The 21,359-nt window shown below is 35.5% G+C and overlaps 2 gene segments (V, D, J or C); both read left to right on the top strand.

The window, feature by feature from the left end:
- The first annotated feature begins 7,973 nt into the window (after window positions 1–7,973).
- LOC111190151 (Ig heavy chain V region 3-6-like) lies at window positions 7,974–8,562 on the top strand. The segment is given in 2 exon segments: window positions 7,974–8,064; window positions 8,159–8,562. Coding segments are annotated over 2 exon segments (456 nt in total).
- Window positions 8,563–15,286: 6,724 nt separating this feature from the next.
- On the top strand, window positions 15,287–15,948 carry LOC103033487 (Ig heavy chain V region PJ14-like). The segment is given in 2 exon segments: window positions 15,287–15,381; window positions 15,516–15,948. Coding segments are annotated over 2 exon segments (351 nt in total).
- The last annotated feature ends 5,411 nt before the right edge of the window (window positions 15,949–21,359 follow it).

Raw genomic sequence — 21,359 nt, 5'->3', positions numbered from 1 at the left:
TGATAATGTTTCTACATGGTGAGAATAATTAATAATCTACAATCTTTAATAAATTGCAGTCATTAGTGTAATTACGTTGCATTGTTTGACTTTTATTTACATGCATCTTTCCCACAGGCATTCTTTCATCCAGTCTGAAGCTGTGGTTAAAAGACCTGGAGAATCTCATAAACTGACCTGTACAGCATCTGGACGTGTGTTTCAAAGGGTTAACTAAGTGATGCATAGAAGAAGCACTTTTTTAGCAACAAATACGTGACTGTTCAGAAGCTTTGAACTGGAAAACAACCTCTACCTTAAAGGAGAAAATAGGGGTGAGACAATTGGGGTGTTTTAAACATTATAATGATTATCACTATTTTTACACTATTAACAAACTCAAAATAGCTCCACACTTCACTGGTAGGATTCTACGCAGCTCCTAAAGGGATGTGGTGTATTTTTTTATGTAAAAAGTGGTAAGCACCACATACTACGTGGGGAGCACCATTTACTAAGTAATGAGCACCACATACTAAGTGGTGAGCACCAGATAGTAAGTGGTGAGCGCCACAGTGTAATGTTGTGATTAACTAGCTAGGTTAGCTAATGTAGGGTGACCAAACGTCCGTATTTCCCGGAACATGTCCGTATTTCACGTCCTGTCCCGGGCGTCCCGTTTTTTTTTTTTCCAAAAGTGAGGAAATGTCCTGGTTTTTAAATTACCTCCATTGGACCATTAAATTTACAGGCACTAGGGCACTGCGCACGGTGCTGCGTGTGATATAATCCCTGAGCCGCCTCAGTGAGAGCAGTAGACAGCATCAGTCTCACAGTCAGAGCACCTAGCACTTGGTTCCATTTAAGAGCAGTGTAGCAGCTAAATGCTAAACGCTGCCTCTCCATGTTTAGCTTTTAAGTTCGGCAGCTCTAACTGAGCAGTTCCTGATGATCTGAGAGCTCTGCTCGGCTCATACTGCTGGAGAACATCAGATAAATATGCTGGTCCTGCACCATTAAGACATTTATACACCAGTAACAGTACCTTAAAGTCTATTCTGTAAAAACACTGGTATCCAGTGTAGGGATTTAAGGATGGGGGTGATGATCTCTGGATGCTGAATTCTGAATCAGCTGAAGCTGTTTGATGGTCTTTTTTGGGAGTCCAGTTAGGAGTCCATTACAGTAATCAATCCTACTAGAAATAAAGGCGTGGTTGAGTTTCTCCAAGTCTGATTTAGGCAGAAAATCTCTGATCTTATTGATGTTCTTGAGGTGATAAAATGCTGATTTGGTGACGGCTTTGACATGACTGTTAAAAGTGAGATCAGAGTCTATTTGTACACCAAGATTACGCACTAGTTCTTTAGATTTTAGGCCTCTTGAATCCAGATAGGCAGCTAGTCTGTGCCTCTCATTACTATTCCCAAATAAAATAATCTGTTTTATCTTTATAAACTGCAGAAAGTTCTGTCCCATCCATTTATTTATCTGCTCAAGGCATTTACACATTGAGTCAATGGGACCATAGTTGTTTGGGCAGAGGGCCATATAGATCTGAGTGTCATCTGCATAGCTGTGATCAGATATCCCATAATCACGCATGATTTCACCCAGAGGAATCATATATAAATTAAATAAGGAAGTATAGGAAAATCATAAAAATGATCAGGGATGCCCAATTTTTTTCATACAATGTAAGCAGTTCTACTGAATCTGATGCAAAGTACAAGCAATCTCATGCAAATCCAGCACCCTATAAAACTACATATACTATTGCATGACACAGCAGTGAGCAGTTCTTCTCAGTGCAGCTTCCACCACCAACACCATGTTCTCCACACTGATCCATCTACTGCTGCTACTAACAGCTGCTGCATCCTGTAAGTGAATCCAACACACACTGGCTGTCCAGTGCTTTTTTTACATATATTAGAAACTGGAACAACACCATTAATATATGCTTGATAATTCTTGATAAAAGTGTTTTCTGCAGGGGTTTGGTGTAAAGAGCTGAATCAGCCTGCAGTCATGGTTGTTAAACCTGGAGAATCTTTCTCCATCTCCTGTAAGATCACTGGATATCAGGCTATAGGAAGCTGTGATAACTGCTGTACTAACTGGATACGACACTCATCAGGAAAAGCTCCAGAATGGATTGGATGGTACTGCAGCCTATCCAAGAGTGGGGCAATAAGCACAATGAACAGCAAGATCAGTTTCACTGCAGAATCTTCCAGCAACACAGTGTTTTTACAGGGGCAGAACTTTCAGTCTGAGGACAGCGCTGTGTATTACTGCGTCCGGAACACACAGTGATACAGTCTGCTGTAGAGGCTGTACAAAAACCCACAACTTCCCTCATTCACACCATCAGCAACTCTTCTATAATAACAAACTAGGTTTAGGATTTCCACATTATACACAATCTAATAAAGAGCAGATATAAGATTCTGACCAGTTCTAATGAACAATACAATTTTACATAACCTAAATTAGGCCAACTAAAATATTTTTTTACAGTGCTGCTGCATATGTAAAATAAATCAACACAGAATAATGTTAATAATGTTAATGTTAAATTTTAGTTAAGTTCCACTAAAATGTTGAGTGTTTTAAATACATAATTTTTAGAGTGCAAGATGAGTAAAGAAGTCTCAAAGATTCTTAAAATATCATCACTGGAGTTGGAAATTATATCAAAGGGTGACCATATTTTGGTGTTTAAGTGGTGTTGAACGATATAAGCTTAATTCTTAGACACATCAGCTTCCAGTAAATCATTCCCACACAATGATATTTCCTTATAAATGTACAGTTTGTCAAGTCCATTTAAGTATTCCCAGGGGAGCATCATGGTTTGGGGCTGCTTTGCTGCCTCAGGGCCAGGACAGATTCCCGTCATGAATATAAAAATGAATTCCCAAGTTTACCAAGACATTTCGCAAAAAAACTCAAGACCATCTGTCCGTCATAAAAAGTAAATTTATTAAAATAAATATGAATACTGAGCTGTAATTCAGAAATGAATTAAATTTAATGCTCTATCATATTTCTTAAATATATTTCTAGATCATTCTGCAGTCTAAGAAAGCAAAGCATGCTGATTACATGAACTACTTTAATAATTAAAATGCAGTAATCTGATTATGAACAGATTTTTGAGTGCATGTGAACACAGTGGTGATCTACTGTTCTACTGAAGCTGAGATAAAGTACAAGTGAACTCATGCAAATCAGCTTCCTATTAAACTACATAAGCTTTATTCTCAGAGAGACAGATCAGTGAGCAGAGAGTCAGTGAGTGCAGCTTCCACCACCAACACCATGTTCTCCACACTGATCCATCTACTGCTGCTACTAACAGCTGCTGCATCCTGTAAGTGTCTTTAACAAACATTGAATGGTAGTTACTGGTATCTACATTACACATTAAAATGTGTAGGTAGAAAATAGTTTTGATATCTTAGTATAATAACCAAATAATTGTGATCTACAGGGGTTGATTGTATTGAGCTGGATCAGCCTGCAGTCATGGTTGTTAAACCTGGAGAATCTTTCTCCCTCTCCTGTAAGATCACTGGATATTCAGCTATAAGTGGCTGTAATTACTGCTGTACTAACTGGATACGACACTCATCAGGAAAAGCTCCAGAATGGGTTGGATGGTTCTGCAGCACAAGTGACAATGGAGCCCAAAACACACTGAAAAGCAAGATCAGTTTTACTGCAGAATCTTCCAGCAACACAGTGTTTTTACAGGGACAGAACTTCCAGTCTGAGGACAGCGCTGTGTATTACTGCGCTCGGTACACACAGTGATACAGTCTGCTGTAGAGGCTGTACAAAAACCCCCAACTTCCCTCATTCATACCCACTTCTGTATAAACAGCCTTGAATGACCTACAGTTGACAGTGTATCCTTATTATTCACAAACTAAAAACGTATATAAGATTGTAAGTTGGACAGAAGTCTTATAGGAATGTGTATATACAGTACATGTGCATTTATCCACATTTAAAATGTTTGGCTTGATATTTGTCTATTGATACATTAGCGATCTATAGGCGAGCCGACATAGAGTGCAACTAAATTTAGGGTGTGTTGGTGTGTCGACACCTTGCACAACTCAAAATGCTCAAAAGACATAAACTAATTCTCTTTCATTAATCATGGTTGAGTTTTGGGCGTAATGTAAAAAATAATAATTAATAACAATAATAAAAAATAATAATAACAATAATAATAAGTGTTTCACTTACCATTCCCTGTAAGCCAGGAGTGCTCTGACTTTTTTTTCATAATTTTATTTCTAATTTTTATCCCATTTTCTTCCAATTTACACTGCCAATTACCCAACCCAATAATAATGGTAAACTGCCTTAACCTTAGTGTTGAAGGCTATAAGAGCAAGTTGCCATGTTTTTCGTTGCTGAGTGTTACTATATGTTGGATTTTAGGTTTCATGGCTAAATTGGAGCAGCCTGGTGTCCAGGGTAACATCAGCAAACCACCTAGAAGAACCAACCACATCCAACAGGATTAACTGTGGACACTGTAAGAGGAAGCTGTCTGAAAGGGATGTTCGGGTGCCCGGATTGTATCCAAAAAACATAAAACCACGGATTCAGTGTGAACCTCAACTCTCCTGTTTCCACCAGAACTGTCCGTCGGGACAATAAATGATTGTGGTCTAAAACCAGGTGTTTCAGTTTCATTTTATAACCCCTTTATATGAAGTGCTGTATATGTAAAATAACATTTTACTTTATATTTTTTTTTACAGTACAAGAAGTAAAGAAGTAAAGAAGTCTCCAATAATCCTAAAATATCATCACTGAACCTGAACACACTATTCTAGAGACTTGAGGTTTTGTTGCAGCAGTGGTGATATAGTGTTATACTGAACCTGAGGAACAGTGCATTCAATCTCATGCAAATCAAACCCCCTATAAAACTGTCTACGCCATTGTATGACAGATCAGTGAGCATCTCCTCAAGGTGCAGCTTCCACACACACCATGTTCTCCACACTGATCCATCTACTGCTGCTACTAACAGCTGCTGCATCCTGTAAGTGTCTTTAACAAATATTGAATGGCAGTTACTGGTTTCTACATTACACATTAAAATGTGTAGGCTGATAATAGTTTTGATATCTTAGTATAATAACCAAATAATTGTGATCTACAGGGGTTGATTGTATAGAGCTGGATCAGCCTGCAGTCATGGTTGTTAGACCTGGAGAATCTTTCTCCATCTCCTGTAAGATCACTGGATATTCAGTTTTAAGTGGAGGCTGTACTAACTGGATACGACACTCATCAGGAAAAGCTCCAGAATGGGTTGGATATTTTTGCAGCACAAGTGACAATGGAGCCAAAAACACACTGAAAAGCAAGATCAGTTTTACTGCAGAATCTTCCAGCAACACAGCGTATCTAAAAGGACAGAACTTCCAGTCTGAGGACAGCGCTGTGTATTACTGCGCTCGAGATGCACAGTGATACAGTCTGCTGTAGAGGCTGTACAAAAACCCCCAACTTCCCTCATTCACACCATCAGCACCTCTTCTATAATAACAAACTACTTTAAATGAGCTTTAGGGGGCAGTATATCCACATTATTCACAATCTAATAAACAGATATAAGACTGGAACTAACAGAGATGCCTGTGAGAATGTATAAGTGCATTTGTACACATTTTAAATGTTTCTGGGTTGTGATTTTTTGATTTACGCTTTCAAATTTTTACATCGTGATTGTATTAATAAAAATGCTACAAAATGCTTAGGAATAAAATAACCTAATAAACCTTGTCTTCTATTGAAAGTTAAGCATTTCTTTCTTCTGCTATAAATATCCAATTTTGGAGATATGAAGTTTTAGCTTAAAACATTAATATAAAAAATATCAATGCTGATATTGTAACAGATGTGCAATGCTGTTGTTTTTTTGCTTTTTTATTTTATTTCTAGTCTCCCGGAGACATAATGGTTAAAAAGCATTATACACAGTGGTCTGAAAAAGTTTGGCAACCCCTGATCATTTTCATGATTTTCTTTTATAAATCAATGTCTGTTAGGATCAGCAATTTCGGTTAAATATATAATATAGCAGATGAACACAGTGATCTTTCCTGTCTGCTCTGCTGCAGACAGGAAAGCTCTGCAGAGGGTGGTGAAGGCTGCACAGAGGATTGTTGGAGTCAGCTTCCCCAGCACCATGGACATCTACACCTCCAGATGCAGGAAGAGGGCCACCTGCATCAGGAAGGATCCCACCCACCCAGCACATGCACTTTTTGTCCCGCTTCCCTCAGGACGGAGGCTGCGGAGCATCAAGTGCAAAACAACCAGACTGAGAAACAGCTTCATTCCGGAAGCTGTAAGACTCTTAAACTCCACTTAACAACACACTGCACTGACACACAAGGACAATTACTGCACAAACAAGGTCACTTTACCCGCACTGAGACACTTTAATTTCTACTGCTCTAATTCATTTCATGCTGCTATAGCACATTTGCACTCTGGACTTGTTGTTGCAACCTGTCTACTCTTTCTATTTATTTCATTGGGGTATTTATCTTTAACTATTTTGTATATTCTATTTTTATTGTATTCCTTTATTGTACTTTTATCTATATATCTATTTAATAACAGCTCCTGGGTGTAAACTGGATCGTGAGATCACAATTTCGTTCCACCTCATGTACCACATAAGATGCGAATGACAATAAAATCTCCTTGAATCCTTGAATCCTTGAATATTAGAGAAGTGAAATAGAGTTTATAGGATTTACAGAAAGTGTGCAATAATTCTTTATAGGTGTATTTGGGGACCTTTGTCGATTTATTGATTTAAACACTTTTAGCACTAATTATTGGAACACAGGATTTGTTTGGTAAGCTCATTGACCCTTGACCTACATACACAGGTGAATCCAGTTATGAGAAAGGGTTAAGGAGCCGATTGCGGGATTTTCTCCTCTTTGCATCTTCTCTGAAGAGCGGCAACATCGAAGCCTCAGAACAAAACACTCAAATTACCTGAAAACAAAGACTGTTCAACATCATGGTTTAGGGGAGGGATACAAAAATCTCTCATAGATTTCAGCTGTCAGTTTCCACTGTGAGGAACAGAGTGAGCAAATGGAAGAGCACAGGCACAGTTCTAGTAGCAGGTCAAGAAAAATCTCAGATAATCAGAGGAGAAGGATGGTGAGAACAGTTATAATCAACCCACAGATCAGCTCCAAAGACCTACATCATCATCCAGCTGCAGATGGAGTCACTGTGCATCATTCAGCTATTCAGCGCACTTTACACAAGGAGAGGCTGTATGGGAGAGAAATGCAGAAGAAGCCTTTTCTGTGCACATGCCACAAACAGAGTCGCTTCAGGTATGCTAAAGAACATTTAAACAGGCCAGCTTCATTTTAGAATGAAGTGCTGTGGACTGATGAAATTAAAATTTAGTCATTTGGAGGGTGGTATGCATGATGGAAAAAGAACACAGCATTCCAAGACACACACATTTTACTGCTCCCCACATTAAAATGTGATGGTGGTTCTATCATGCTGTGGGTCTGTGTGATCAGTGCAGGTACTGGGAACCTTAAAGCAGGCTGTTCATGCTCAGAAACCATCAAACTTGACTGAACTGGAGATGTTTTGTAGAAAAATGGTCCAAAAAATATGTATGTAATTTTTCTCTTGGGGTGCCCAAATGTATGCACCCACCGAATTATATTTTGTTCAATATAACTGATCAAATATCACTGTGTTTATCTGCTATATGATATATTTAACTGAAACTGTTGATCCAAACAACCAATTATTTATAAAGGAAAATCATAAAAATGATCAGGGGTGCCCATTTTTTTTCATACCACTGTATGCAGTTCTACTGAATCTGATGCAAAGTACAAGTAATCTCATGCAAATCCAGCACCCTATAAAACTACATATACTATTGCAGGACAGATCAGTGAGCAGTTCTTCTCAGTGCAGCTTCCACCACCAACACCATGTTCTCCACACTGATCCAGCTACTGCTGCTACTAACAGCTGCTGCATCCTGTAAGTGTATTCAACACACAGGCAATATTTAAAAAAATAGTTTCTTATCTTGATATTTAATATAATTAAATAATTCCATAACTGTGATCTACAGGGGTTGATTGTATAGAGCTGGATCAGCCTGCAGTCATGGTTGTTAAACCTGGAGAATCTTTCTCCATCTCCTGTAAGATCACTGGATATTCAGCTGTAGGTGGAGGCTACACTAACTGGATACGACACTCATCAGGAAAAGCTCCAGAATGGGTTGGATGGTTCTTAAGTTCCGGATCAAAAGGCACCAAAGATTCACTGAACAGCAAGATCAGTTTCAGTGGAGATTCTTCCAGCAACACAGTGTTTTTACAGGGACAGAACTTCCAGTCTGAGGACAGCGCTGTGTATTACTGCGCTCGGCAATCACACAGTGATACAGTCTGCTGTAGAGGCTGTACAAAAACCCCCAACTTCCCTCATTCACACCATCAGCGCCTCTTTTATAATAACAAGTTACTTTAAATGAGCTTTAGGGGGCAGTATATCCACATTATTCACAATCTAATAAACAGATATGAGACAATGATTGGATTAATAGAAATGCTACAAAATGCTTAACAATAAAATAAACAAATAAACCTTGTCTTCCACTGAAAGTTCTGCTATAAATTTTCCATTTTTGAAATATGAAGTTTTAGTATAAAAGCATTATTATGAAACATATCAATGCTGATATTGTAACATATAACAATGCTTTTTGTTGTTGTTGTTTTATCCTCGTCTCCAGAAGACATGGAGCATCATAGACATTATATGTAGAACAGGTGAAGAAGGAGACAGGAAGATCCTATTATGGAAGAATCCTGTGTTATTTGGATGCTGCTTCTTTTTGCTATTTAAATTTAACACTAAGGTCTAAGTTTTGACTGGTACTGTAAATAAATTTTTGATTGCTTTAGTTTGTGCCTTTGTGAAAGTTGGTGGAGTGTGTATAATAACATCCAGTAACTGTTATTGCAGAATATGGTGATTGTAATGAGCATTATTATATACACATTACTTATTTATCAAAACTAATTAACAAACTTAATTCGCTATGACCTCCATTTCACTTCAAGTGTCTTACAGGTAAAATAAATAAAACAAACATTAAAATAATTTATATATAATAATTCCAATGCTAATGATAACAATAATATTTCAAGAAACACAAAAAATTTAAACATTAGCTAAACTAATGATAACATTACTTGTCATGACTAAATTGTGGCAGGCAGTCCAGAAAAAGTGATGTTTTGTTTGAGGAATGAGAATTAGTCATTCAAACTGACTATTCTATCAAAATAAAAATATATATTATTATTATTATTATTATTATTATTATTATTATTATTATTATTATTATTATTATTATTTATTTTTTATTGTTTTACTTTTAATTTATTAAGACTAATACTTAAAAAAATTGTAGCAGGAAGTATTCAACTGGTAACAACAACAATGTAACAGTAATGACTATACATTTTACATAACATCTTTACATTATATTACATATTATATTATATCTTAGACTTTTCTTGGCAAAGGAAATCATCTTGGAAACATATCTTATTTTTCATATTACATGTTTGCTGTAGAACATTTAATGAAAATTCTTATTTTATTTTTTTCTAAATATTTTTTTTTATTTTCTTTCTACAGAATTTATTAAGTTAATAGATGAGTTAGCATACTCCACACTGTATGTGAAGCTAATCAAGAATTATTGCACTTGTCGCTTTAGAATATATTTTTACATTTTATTTTCCTAGAAATACTGAGCAAATCTGATATGATATTGTGACATTTTCTCTCTTTTCTCTCTTTACTTATTCTAATTCTAAAATTGATTCTTATTTTATTGATTTTTATCTTGATAATCTTGAATTTGGTTCTGTATACATAACATTAAGTATCAATTCTTACATGTAATGACATCTTATTAAAACATCACAGGTCATACCACAATCCTTTTAAAATCATCATCAGGTCTTCTCAGGTTTTTGATTGGTGTTTGAGGTCAGTGAGGCGGGATCAATGCAAATTCCTGCTGCTTCTTATATGTGAAGCTGGATGTTTGAGTTGTGCTGCATTACCTGACAGCACAGCTGTGAAATAAGGAATTATGGGGATTATTGTGGATTTATTTTTAATAGTAATATTTCTGCAGGGTGAGAATACGACTTAATCAATAAAAACAATTTATTTTTTATTTAATTTCTATTATATTACAATATTTAACATGTATATTTCCCACAGGCATTCTGGGCCAAACTTTCACCCAGTCTGAATCTGTGATTATAAAGCCTGGAGAATCTCATAAACTGACCTGTACAGCATCTGGATTCACATTCAGTAGATATGCTATGGCCTGGATCAGACAGGCTCCTGGAAAAGGACTGGAGTGGGTTGCTAGAATTGCAACAGGCAACTTTAATATCTTCTATTCTCAGTCAGTTCAGGGAAGATTCACAATCTCCAGATCTGCCTCCAGCAGTCAGCTGTATTTACAGATGAACAGTCTGAAGAGTGAAGACACTGCTGTGTATTACTGTGCCAGACAGACACACACAGTGGTTAAACACAGCAGCAGAGCTGTACAAAAACTTCCTCATTCACTTACAGTGCAAATGAAAAAGAGTTCACTGTTTATGAATTAGATCTTAGTGATGTACATTTAATTGTTTAAAACATATAGTTAATTCTAAACTTGCATAGCAACAAATATTACTTTTCCAAAAAGAAATATACAAGTTTCATCATTAGATGATCATTTGGTAACATTAACTAAAAACACTTAAACACATTTACTATTTATTAAACACACTCAGTAAATAAGTGAACATTTAACCAGTGCAGACATCCATATTGTTATAATATGTCTTAATAATAGTAATTATAATAATGACATATTTAAAATAAAAATATGCTAGGTCTGTTAGATAGATATAAGCAATACAATAGTAACAAATTTGGTTGAGAAAAGGTTTTTCCAAAACCAATTTAATTAATTATGTATATCAAATTCTACTTGTGGAGGTGCACTACCATTCATTTGACAACAGATAGAGCTAAAGTTGATTAAATCAAGTGCTCATTTTAAGCCCAATCTGGAAAGGATTAGTATCTCAAGGGATTCTGGGGTAATTATCTCTTTTATGGGGGTTTTTATCCTCTGTGATTTTATTCCTGTCCAGAACGATCATGTACGTGTTTTTCTCAGACGTCCTCTGAGAAAATTACAGGCTGAATTATTTTTGTTTTTCTCTAAACTCTGTGGTCCTCCAGTAAGTTTCGTCTCCTTGAGTTTAATAAAATAGCTATTTGTCCACTGCCGCACACCGTAATTACAATTTGGGCACACGTTTCCACGGAGATCCACGTAAAAAACACAACAGCGTGTGGAAATGGAGGAGCTACTGAATGCAATGTTGTGACTGAGAAAAAGCCTAAAAACTCACTGGTCCTCCTGTTTTTTCAATTGCAGTCCGGATGAAAGACTTATATCACTGAATAAAAGTGTGAAATATTTTTCACAGATGTCCCCCTGAAAAACAAATCCCGTCCGGATAGAGCTTTAGACTGACTAGCCTTCGTTCCTGTTGACAAAAAGACACCAGAGAATCGTTCTGCATATATCTTCAGCTAATCTACTGCATGTGTGCTTGTATTTTATCATTTGCTGAGGCAATAGAACGTCTGGAGTGACCCATTAAATGGTACACTGTTTTATAAAATGTGCCAAAGAATGTAATTTATTAAAGATTTTAAGTTCCACAGTATACACTTTACATGACTATAGTTGTGGCAATAAAATTGTTCTTTACCACCCTGTTATTTTACACTAGAATGATACATTCTGATTTTCCTTTATAGTGGACTTAAAAAATGCTAAACTCTGCTTATATTTGCTGGCAAAGCATTTAAAACAAAAAAAAAAAAAAAAACATTGTAAAACATTGTAAAAAAAAAAAAAATACTAGAAAATATTGCTGCTCTCTGGTTGTATTTTCTAAGCATGACGTGCTGTTAGCTAGCTGAAGGGATTGTAGGCAGGTTAGCTTTTAGTCTTAATCTAGACACTGGAAAGCTTATCACGCTTGGAGAACACTAAAACTTGAAATTAACTCAGTACCACACTCTCTCCTGCAACTGTTGTAGGAAATTAAACCCAGAACAAACAAAGAAAAGTTATACATGTGTCTTAAAATCTCATCTGAGAAATAAAAATAATCAAACAAATTCTAATCATCTGTTACATGAGTTAACTTAACCAGCCCAGTTCATATCTGTTAGTTCCAAACATTAAAGTGCAAAATTAACATTGCATAAGAAATCCTTAAAGAAGTCCTTAAGAAGTCCTTTAAAATGTTATGTACAGTTGCAATAAACTGAAATATCCTGTTTTTATGAATGGTTAGTACTGAAATGAGGTATAAAACTTATCTAAATGACAATTACAGAAAAAAAAAACATGTCCATGTCCTTAACTGAGCACACTGATTAAATATCCACAGCGCAGACTGAAAAAAATAGCTGAACGCTTTGCATATTTGTACAGTTTTGCACAGAATACTAATAAAATGCTTTTGTATCATTATGTAAGTAATCAAGACAAACTAACATAATCTAACCAAATTAATAGTACTTTTATTGTGTTTTACTGGGTAAAAAGTGTAGAATGCAGCTGAAACCTTTTTACACAGAAACAAAAAACCTTATACGCAACACCCTTGTATGCATAATTAATTATGTATGCAAACTTAAGTGATACCTCCTGATATAAAATTGAAGGTGAGACCCTCTCTCTGAACCTCTGGAGGGCAGAAAAGGTTTTTACATTTTACGACACAGATAAATATACAATCAGTAAAGATATGTTTAGGAAAAAAGAAGAACTGCATTTTAATAAAAGACCAACTTGCAAATTGTGAAGTTTGGCAGAATCATGACTTTATTCATAATTTGTCAGTACTGCACAAGGAAGGACATATAGATTCCACCAAATACCAACAAAACGCGGCTAAAAAAATCAGCAGTGAAAAGGCTAAAGCTGAAGACAATAACTCCTTAAATATAAAGTTAATGATCCAAAATAAACCTTTAAATCACACAGAGTGAGTACCCTGACCTACATTTCTGGCCTCTGTGTCAGGAGTATCTCAGAATAATATACCATTTATTATTGTATAAACCATTTATTATTTTATTAAACAATGAACAAATATTTAACTAGCAGGAAAAAAAAGTAAAAAAAAAAAGTGATTTCTGACAGAGGGTGTTATTAAACTGTGACTACGTAAAGTGGCTAAACTTTTGCACACAAATCAGAAAAGAAATCAGAAAAGTTTAAAAGGGGAATAAAAATTTCTTTAATTATCATAAAACAAACAAAAAAAATATATATATAGTGACTTACATAGTTAACTTACAGAATTAACAGGTCAGCATTTTTGTGATATTTTCTGATATTACACACCTAAATCTTGAGGATTTCAATGTAAGCAGTACATAACAAGGTTTCATGTTTGATAATAAACTTTAATACAAATTCTAATTGTAATTGTAAAAGAAATAAAAAAAATTGTAAGAGCACAAAACCTCTATTCAGGTGCTGAATATGTTCAGTATTTCTCAGGTTTTTCACCACTTCGTGTTGCTGATCTTTGGTTGATCTCTGTAGTTGTAGTGGACAGTAGTTCCAAATTCACTTTTTCAAATCACAGAAACAACAAACAATAATTAGTTCAGACATTAGCGTAGAGTAAGTGGTAAGTCAGTAGCTGAGCTCCCTCATCTGCTGACTTACCACGGAAAGTAGGTACAGATCCCTCAGTCAGACGAAGTCCACCCGCTAATCCAGCTGTGTACTGTCTGAGTTTCTCAAACAAAATAACCTAAATGGAGGATCTTTAACTGATAGTTGGGGCTCTGGTGGGGGTTGACGGGTGAGGGGTGGTGCCCGGGTGGTTCTACGCATATTTGGCTGAAGAATAAACAGCTCATGATTTCTGGCACCAAAATATTTTTAGTCACTTACAAAAAACAGCTGAATAGATTTTTTATTTCGAGCTTGTGTTTGTGAGTGTTTATAGGGGCAGGCGAGACCCTAATGGAAATACTAAATCATGCAATAAGTGAGTTTTAAATAATATGTTCCTGTTAAGTGAATTACTGTATAAGTTAAACATTGATCTTTTAATTATCTGATACCACGTTCTACCACTGTTATTCTGAAGTGGTGTAAACTGTGTGAAACTCACTTAGTCCATATCTGATTATTTAGATATTTATGATGTACTTCTAATTTTTTAACTTGTGTAGCAACACATAACACTTTTGCATCATTACATGTTAATCTACTGGACGTGCACTTCCATTAATGTGACAAAAGATGGAGCCAAAGTTCATCAAATGCAGCAAAATCTGCCAAGCAGATTCATTCAGTATATACCTCAACCAGACCTGATTCATGTGAACTAGAATCTTCCTGTTAGCTTGAAAATGTAGAGGTGATAAGAACAAAGGTGTGTGCATTTAAACAAAGGATTATATACCATTGCAAAATTATTACTAATAAAATATTGTCTGCTAATAATTTAAGTAACGTTTTGTACTATTGACAAACAATCTAACTAATATATAACTAATGTAATATACTATAGATCTACTCTTCATGTCTTTGATTGAAGACTTGATTGAGCTAGCCTCCTCAGTCCAGGCTATTAAAAGATTTAGCCAAATAAGATCCTGATGTATGTTGTATCTGCTGTGATACAACATAAGCAAAAAATCCCAGTCCAAAACAACTTTGCAGTTTATTCAACGACTCTTCTGGACAAAACAAGGTTTTGGAATGTAATGGATAATACAAATTTAAGGAAATAAGGAAAAAAAACAACATTCAAACAGCTAGGCTTCAGAGTTTTGACTAATTCAAAATAACCAGACTGAATTTCAGCGTATCTCAGCCTCACCCAGTCTAAACCCAGTCCAAGTATTTATGCTACAATTTTGAATTGCTGATGACTAATCATACAGATCTTCATGATTAAAAAAAAAACATGATAATATTTAATTAAACATGAAGTAAATGCACACGGACAGTTACGTTCTAGAATATGCAATTCCCCTAATGAATAATTAATTATGTATGCAAATGTATGTAATACCTCCTGATATAAATTTTAAGGTGAGACCCTCTCTCTGAACCTCTGGAGGGCAGAAAAGATCCTGCAGGTCCAACATCAACACAAACCATGTTCTCTACAGCTCTGCTGCTCCTGCTGGCAGCTGCTTCCTGTGAGTTACTCTGTAAATAACACTTTTATCTCAGACTGAATGTTACAATAATCTCAATAATATGATATTATAATATTATAATGTATGTATTTCATATACTGTGCAATATATAATCATGTATTTATGATCTACAGGTGTTCACAGTGAAGAACTGACTCAGCCTGGATCCATGATCATCCGTCCAGGTCAGAGTCTGACCATCAACTGTAAAGTTTCATATTCAGTTTCTAGCTATTCTACAGCCTGGATCAAACAACCTGCAGGAAAAGCTCTGGAGTGGATTGGACGCTTCTACTGGGGTGGTAGCACAGACTACAATAATAAACTGAAAAACAAGTTCAGCATCTCCAGAGACACTGGAACTAACACAGTAACATTACAAGGACAGAACCTGCAGACTGAAGATACAGCTGTGTATTACTGCGCAAGAGACACACAGTGATACACACTAATGCACCCATCATACAAAAACCCTTTGGCATGTAGAGTTTGAGTTATTCATTAAATATAATGAACACATGTTCATTCAATTATCCTTATTAATATACTAATTACATAAAGCCTAAATAATAATGCTATTTTTATTTTTATAATATTTATTGATGAAAATGTTGTATATTGTGGATTATGTTTATGTTAGACTAGAGTTAGCATGTTGGACTTTTGTGTGATGTATGATGTCATTCAGTGCCCTTTTTATATGTCTTATGTTCATGTATCTTAAATTATTTAAGCAGTGCAGCAGGTCTATGAGCAAAAGGTAGACTTAACAGTGTGTTTGTGGGTTTGTTGGTTTTTTGGGCTCAAACTTCGTTGCGTAATTAATTTGTGATAATAAAAATAACGAGTTACTGGTTGCAAATTGATCGCATGCATTAACACTTTAACATTGACAGCCCTGCTTATTATATACAGTAATAATTTCCATGAAAAGAAGTCAGCTTTCTTCACCTTAACATATAACAAATCATCTTCATTATGACGCTTTGACTCCAGTGCTTCAGTGTGAGCGAGTTCTCCACAGGGTAGTCCAGTTTATTTTTATAGGAATTTATGAGAGAGTAAATGCTAGGGTCGGCTAGCATTAGCTTCTGGTCTAGCATGGGTTCCTTTTTTTGCTCTCTTTACATTTCTCTTCTTAGAATGTCAAATTTAAGCCCTTTTCTAAGGATACTGACATAAGAAAAGGTGTTATAACAAATCCATATTTCTATAACTAGCAGAGTATATAGATAATCAGCTGCTCTCTATTATGAACAATATCATATTCTTCTAAAGTCACTTTTCCAGCACCTTCAACCTGGGTTTTCACTAGTGGGCGAGGTCTATGCACATTTTGTGTATGGGAATATAAAAAGTGAGTACTCTCATTTAAACAAAGGTGAAAATTCAGCATAAACAAGCACAGCTACGCCAACACTGCTCAATTTCACTCAGCATCACAGAGTTCCACTCTGCTTTGGGCCACTACTGCATGACAATAAACCCAGAAATAAATGCATTTGTTGTATATGACACGTATTTAATTGTATTCTGAGAAGTGCTGTCAGTCTTAAGTCTTTATAATCATAAGAAAATTATAATCGCCTTTATCTAGACCTGTTACATCATATCATCATTCACCTCTTTCAAGTGAAAAGAACACAGGTGTTTGCATTTAAGCAAATGATTATGTACTGTAGCAAAAATGTTACTAATAAAATATTGTCTAATTATAACTTTAGTCACATTATATACTATGGACAAAGATTAACTATCTAACTAGTGTAATAACACATAAATACTATTCTGCAGATCTGCTACTAATGTCTTTTATTGAGGACTTGATTGAGTAAGCCTCCCCAGTGCAGGCTAGAAAAAGTAAGTGAACCTATTGAACGATTTAGTCAAATAAGATTCTGATGTATGTTGTATCTGCTGTGATATAACATAAACCAAGTAAGTCCCATTGCAAAAATAGCTTTGCCAGTTTATTCAGTGAATATTCTGGACAAAACAATGTTTTTGGAATGTAATGGATAATCAAAAATAATGGAAATAAAGAAAAAACAACATCCAATCAGTGAGGCTTCAGAGTTCTGACTAATAAAAAAAAACAGATTGTATTTTCTTGGTCTCAGTCTGCGTATCTCAGCCACCCCCAGTCTTTGTGAAGCTCATATATATCTCACACATATTTCAGATACACTGATTATATAGATATTTCAAAAACACTGATTAAATGTACGGTTTTCATACCAACTCCGAGAAGAGGCCATGAAGCCTATCTCAGTAAATGTAAATACAGCACATACAAAGTTTTACCCATGGTTACGTTTAATTAATTAAAAAAAATTAACCAGAGATCATAAAGTAAAACTAGATATCATATTGATCATGCTAAACATTGATTAAGATAAAATACAGATTATTAACTTAATCAAGACTAACTCAATATGCTATAGGACAAAACTTCTTCATATTCTTTCACTGTGAATGTAATGGTTTCACAGGTGCACTGGCCATCAGTGATGATCATTACACATTTTATTAGTAATTGTTTATTAATCAGAGAAGAGATCCTATTGATTCTGAAGGCTTCACATACTGTTTTACCAACCATATTACAATTTTGAAATTAATTGAATGCTAACCAATCTTACAGATCTTCATGAATAAAAAACAAACATGATAATATTCAATTAAACATAAAGTGAGTAAAACAAAGAAACATAAAGTAAATGCACACTGACAGTTACATTCTAGAATGTGCAACTCTCCTAATGAATAATTATAATGTATGCAAATGTAAGCATTCCCTCCGGATATAAATTAGAAGGTGAGACCCTCTCTCTGAACCTCTGGAGGTCAGAAAAGATCCTGCAGGTCCAACATCAACACAAACCATGTTCTCTACAGCTCTGCTGCTCCTGCTGGCAGCTGCTTCCTGTGAGTTACTTACTCTGTAAATAACACTTTTATCTCAGACTGAATGTTGTATTAATCTCAATAATAATATTATAATATTTTATATATTATAGATATTATAATATTATAATGTATGTATTTCATATACTGTGCAATATATAATCTTGTATTTATGATCTACAGGTGTTTACAGTGAAGAACTGACTCAGCCTGGATCTATGACGGTCCAGCCAGGTCAGAGTCTGACCATCAACTGTAAAGTTTCTTATACAGTTTCTAGCTATTATACAGCCTGGATCAGACAACCTGCAGGAAAAGCTCTGGAGTGGATTGGATATATTGCTAATCCTGGGAACTCAGCTCACAATGATAAACTGAAACACAAGTTCAGCATGTCTAGTGACACAGGAACTAAAACAATAACATTACAAGGACAGAACCTGCAGACTGAAGATACAGCTGTGTATTACTGCGCGAGACACACAGTGATACACACTAATGCACCCATCATACAAAAACCCTTTGGTAGAGTTTGAGTTACTCACTAAATATAATGAAGACATGTTCACTCAGTTATCCTTATTAATATACTAATTACATAAAGCCTAAATAATAATGCTATTTTTATTTTTGTAATATTTATTAATGAAGTATTTTGTATATTGTGGGTTATTTCATGTTAGACTTTGTCAGTATGTTGGATTTTTGTTTGATATATGATGTAACTGAATGCCCTTTTCTTATCTTGTCTTATGTTTGTGTTTTACAGTTTTTCTCCATTGGTTTGGCTCATTTCTTGAAACTGAGATGACATTCTCAAAATAACATGGACAAATTCCCAAACTAACTTGCAGTTTCTCATAACAGAATGGCATTTCTCATTGCTTTCATCACATTTCAAATGCTTTGTACATGTCTCAAGCACTTAGTACATCTTTGCAAATGGTTTTGTACAAGTAGCCAACACTTAACACAACCATCCTACATTTAGTACATTTTCCAAAAGAATGCATCTTGTTGATCTATCTTAATTGGTTAGTTCTCAGTGTAATGGTTGTTCTCTTCAAAACATGTCAGCACAATTTCATCATATAAGTCATCATCTGCAGAATAGTCTGCTCAATTCTCAAAATGAATTAAGAAATTGTAATACAATACAGAACACATATTTTGGAACATTTCATAAATTCATTACAATCAGGTGAGTAGGTAACAGGTGAAAGCAGGTTTTGACGAAAATGAGTGTCCCACATTACTGGTGACCAATCCATCAGTTTGTTGTCTATTATTTTGAATGCTGGCATTGCTCTATATACAGTGGATATAAAAAGTCTACACACCCCTGTTCAAATGCCAGGTTTTTGTGTTGTAAAAAAATTAAAGCAAGACAAATAATTTCATAACTTTTTTCACATTTAATGTGACCTATAACCTGTACAATGCAATTGAAAAACAAACATAAATCTTTACAGCAAAAAAATATAAAACAAAAAACTTAAAATCACCTGGTTAAATACATATAACTAATACTTTGTTGCAACATCTTTTGCATTTATTACAGCACTCTTCTACAGCCCACTCTTCTTTGCATAACTGCTCAAAATCTGACAAAATGTGAGGGCATCTCCTGTGCCCAGCCCTCTTCAGATTACCCCACAGATGTTCAATGGGATTCAGGTCTGGATTCAGGCTGGGCCATTCCAAAGCCTTAATCTTATACCGCTGAAGCCATTCTTTAGTTGATTTAGATGTGTCCTTTGTGTCATTGTTGTGCTGAAAGATGAAGTTCCTTTTCATCTTCAGTTTTCTACCAGAGGCCGAAGGTTTTTGCCAATACTGACTGGTATTTGGAACTGTTCAAAATTCCGTCCACCCTGAATAAAGCCCCAGTTCCAGCTGAAGAAAAACAGCCCCAAAGTGTGATGCTGCCACCACCATGCTTCACTGTAGGTATGCTGTTCTTTTGGTGACGAGCAGTGTTGCTTTTGCGCCTAATATACCTTTTGGAATTATGTCCAAAACGTTTAACCTTGGTTTCATTAAACCATAACACATTTTCCCACATGCGTTTGGTAGATATCAGATGAATTTTTGGAAAATTAAGTAGAGCTTAGATTTTTTCTGGATGTTTGTTTTGCACAGACATATGAAGAAGTCGGCAGATTGTTGTCACATGTACTACACAGCCAGTACTTGCCAGAAATTCTTGCAGCTCCTTCAGTGCTGCTGTCGGCCTCTTGGCAGCCTCCTTGACCAATTTTCCTCTTGTCTTATCATCAATTTTTGTCAAATGTCTTGTTCTTGGTAATGTCTTGTTGTGCCATGTTTTCTCCACTTGATGATGACAGTCTTCAAAGCGTTCCATGGTATATTTAATGACTTTTGTAGCCTTCACCTGACTGATATCTATGAATAATGAGATACCTCTGATGCTCTGGCATCTCTTTGTGGACCATGGCTTGTGCTGAAAGATGTGGCTACAAAAATATCAGGACAAGCCTACTAGAACAGTTAAACTTTATTTGGAGTTGATCAGAGGCACTTTAATTGTTGACAGGTGTGTGCTGACTCCAATTTAAAGTGAGTTTGAAGGTTATTGGTTAAATTTGAACACAGCAACACCCCTAGTTATAAAAGGGTGTGCACACTTATGCAACCTCAATATCTCAGTTGTTTATTTTTACTTCACCTCCCTGAAAGATTTCTGTTTGTTTTTCAAAAATGTACTTGTAAATAAAAATAGTTACAATTTCCTCAGCAGAAAGAGTGCAGTGTGTGTGGTGTGAACATTGTATTCCTTTAGCTAGACCTCTGCCATAAAGACAAAACATCTAAGCATTTTGACTTGCAGTACTTACACAATGCCAAAGGGACAATGCATTTTGGGGGCACTGATGATTTGTGTGAGAAAGGAAATCAGTTTTGACACGTGGGTAAACTGTTTTTGGAGCGATATGAGCAGTGATGAGGATCCATGTAGTTTTGCTGCACCGTCCAGTTTATTTTGACAGATGGACAAAATTAATGAAAATGTGCCAAAGCAATTGAGAAGGATCTATGCCATTTTTATG

The sequence above is a fragment of the Astyanax mexicanus genome, chromosome 19 (assembly GCF_023375975.1).
Source record: "Astyanax mexicanus isolate ESR-SI-001 chromosome 19, AstMex3_surface, whole genome shotgun sequence".
Taxonomy (NCBI): domain Eukaryota; kingdom Metazoa; phylum Chordata; class Actinopteri; order Characiformes; family Acestrorhamphidae; genus Astyanax; species Astyanax mexicanus.
Note: the sequence above shows the minus strand (reverse complement) of the source record. Positions and strands in the feature narration are given on the sequence as shown.